We start from the raw sequence: 2,795 nt of genomic DNA, 5'->3' as shown, positions 1-2,795 counted from the left end.
ATTTCCTCACCCCGGGCTCTCTCCTCTCCAGCCTCCTGCCGTCCTGCGGCTTCATCTCGCTCCTCATCTGGGCCTCAGTTGACTGGTCATGTCCTCAGGGCAGAGCACCTGGACCCACTGCCTATCCTGACCAGAACCCAAAGTATATTACACACCTCATTAACCCTAGCACTTTGTGGGGGCTGAGGCAGGAAGATTGTTTGAGCCCAGGAGTTTGAGACCAGCGTGGTCAACAGAGCAAAATCCCATCTCTTAAAAAAAAAAAAAAAAAAAAGGAAAATTAGCCAGGCACAGTGGCATAAGCCTGTAGTCCCAGCTACTCAGGAGGCTGAGGTGGCAGGATCCAATGAGCCTAGAGTTTGAGGTTGCAGTGAGCTATGATCATTTCACTGTACTCCAGCCTGGGAGACAGAGTGAGACCCTGTCTGTTAAAAAATTAAATGATTGAATTAAAAATTATTTTTGTCTTTCTTCCCGTGCCGATATCGCTCTTGCAAGCATGGTTAACGTCCCTAAAACCCGCCAGACTTTCTGTAAGAAGTGTGGCAAGCACCAACCCCACAAAGTGACACAGTACAAGAAGGGCAAGGATTCTCTGTATGCCCAGGGAAAGTGGCGTTATGACAGGAAGCAGAGTGGCTATGGTGGGCAAACTAAGCCGATTTTCCGGAAAAAGGCTAAAACTACAAAGAAGATTGTGCTAAGGCTTGAGTGCGTTGAGCCTAACTGCAGATCTAAGAGAATGCTGGCTATTAAAAGATGCAAGCATTTTGAACTGGGAGGAGATAAGAAGAGAAAGGGCCAAGTGATCCAGTTCTAAGTGTCATCTTTTATTATGAAGACAATAAAATCTTGAGTTTATGTTCAAAAAAAAAAATTATTTTTAAAAAATTAAAATATGTTGAATGAATGAACGACTACTACAAAACACTTCAAATGAATACTATAATTCACCCTGAAGCATTTTTTGTGTACCTTTTATGCAACGTTGATGTGACAGCCAGGGGTAAAATCATTACAAACATTGAGAATAACTATAAGAGCATACAGTCAATAACATCAGTCATAAGCCCCTCCTCCCTCCCTTCCATCTCACCCTCCCTCCTTTCCTTTCTTCCTTTCTTTCCTTCTTTCATCTTTGGACAGGACATAATTTGGAACACATCATCCCTTAGCACCTTCGCTCACCTTGCATACATGTGTGAAAAACTGGTGTAATTGCACGTGTTTGTAAAGTATCAATTTTAGAATCTGCAGCTTCCAGATAAACATTTATTACTGAGTCCACACGGCTGTCATCACCCTCTGGTCCTGTCTCTGCTGCCTCTCTCCCCTGACTCTCTCCCCTGGTTCCGCTAAATGACTGGGGGGTTCTGAGAAAGCGGATGAGCAGGCAGGAGGAGCGGGAGCAGGCAGACTGGGCTGCAAAGTGTGGCTCTGGCTCAAGGGGTGCCACAAGCTGTGACTGATGCAAGACCCCTCAAATCAACATGTGAAATCGAGTTTCTCTCCTTAAAAAAAATCATGTTTCTTCCCTGAACTTTATCTACCCGAGGGCACCGATCATCAGTCAAAACACAGGTAAGACGTGGTTGTAAAATTCAGGACGGTTCATTGGTGAGCACGTTTCTGGCTCATCTAATGCTGATGAAACACAAGCACCTGTGAGGGTCCGGACTCTCCTCTCCTCTCTGCTTCTTCTGACCCAGAGGCTCCAGAGCAGGGAGACTGGTAGGGCCCATTACTAACGCACATGGACCGCTGACCCCAAAAGCATGGAGTTCTCAGATGCTGGATCCCGCCCTTCCTCCTCAGTCACCCCCCAGGGACAAAGGGGTGCCTGCAGGGGCAACCTCTGCAGGCCTTGGTATCTCACTAGAGCTCAACCAAAAGTAAGAGCCTATGTTTCAATAGGGAGGCATCTCTCCATAGATACTAAAGTTAGTGCTATCCACTTCATTTTCCGTATTTTGATTTTAACTTTCTAACAGTGAGAAACACCTTTTGGATTTTTATCCAACTCTCTGTCTCCCCTGAAACAGCGCTCATTCTTTAGGACTGATTGTTTGTGCCACCACCCCCGTTCCTGTGCTTCTAAGAAGAGAATGCCCCCTGCTTCCGTGACAATTTTTCTTTTAAATGTGTCCCATTAACCTACTTAAATGCCTACCCGTAGCAACAGGGGGAATTTTATTAAAGGGAGAGCAGGATACTCCGCTGTTATCATCTCTATTTTTCACAACGTGGAAATGCTACTATTACAAGGACTGTGCAGCACCCACGCAGTGTAAGTCTCCTCCACAATCTGTTCATTCCCCCACTGAAGTTTAAATTATAAGATACGGGAGATGAAGCCCCATTAGCTCATATTTTCGTCTCTTTTAGCTGGTGTCTGGTTGACTAGATTTCTTTTAAGGAAGCAGGATCTTGTACCTCCAGCCCATTTTACACTTAGCACCATAGCACATAGGCTGTCATTTTACTAGGTATACATGCCATAACACCCATGATTTGAGAATAGCTGTGTCTCTTTGAGTCTCTGTCCACTGATGTGTGTGACTTTCACATTGCGTGCTTTTCCTATCCTTGAATAAGGAATGCCTTCCTGTCTCTTGTTTCCTTAATCACTTATTAGCTCCATGACAGTTAAATCAACCTACTAGGGACATATTAGAAACCAAGCCGGGGTCAGGAGCAGTAGCTCATGCCTGTAATCCCAGCACTTTGGGAGGCCGAGGTAGGTGGATCATGAGGTCAGGAGATCGAGACCATCCTGGCTAACACGGTGAAACCCC

At 45.4% G+C, this 2,795-nt stretch overlaps 1 protein-coding gene across 1 annotated transcript; it reads left to right on the top strand.

Annotated features, from left to right (window-relative positions):
* Window positions 1-465: 465 nt before the first annotated feature.
* On the top strand, window positions 466-877 carry LOC111546644 (60S ribosomal protein L36a-like). The gene has a single exon (XM_023218106.3). The coding sequence runs from the start codon at window positions 500-502 to the stop codon at window positions 818-820; it is 321 nt and encodes a 106-aa protein (XP_023073874.1). The 5' UTR covers window positions 466-499; the 3' UTR covers window positions 821-877.
* The last annotated feature ends 1,918 nt before the right edge of the window (window positions 878-2,795 follow it).

This window comes from Piliocolobus tephrosceles, chromosome 9 (genome assembly GCF_002776525.5).
Source record: "Piliocolobus tephrosceles isolate RC106 chromosome 9, ASM277652v3, whole genome shotgun sequence".
Lineage (NCBI taxonomy): Eukaryota > Metazoa > Chordata > Mammalia > Primates > Cercopithecidae > Piliocolobus > Piliocolobus tephrosceles.
This window is presented reverse-complemented; position numbering and strand designations above follow the sequence as displayed.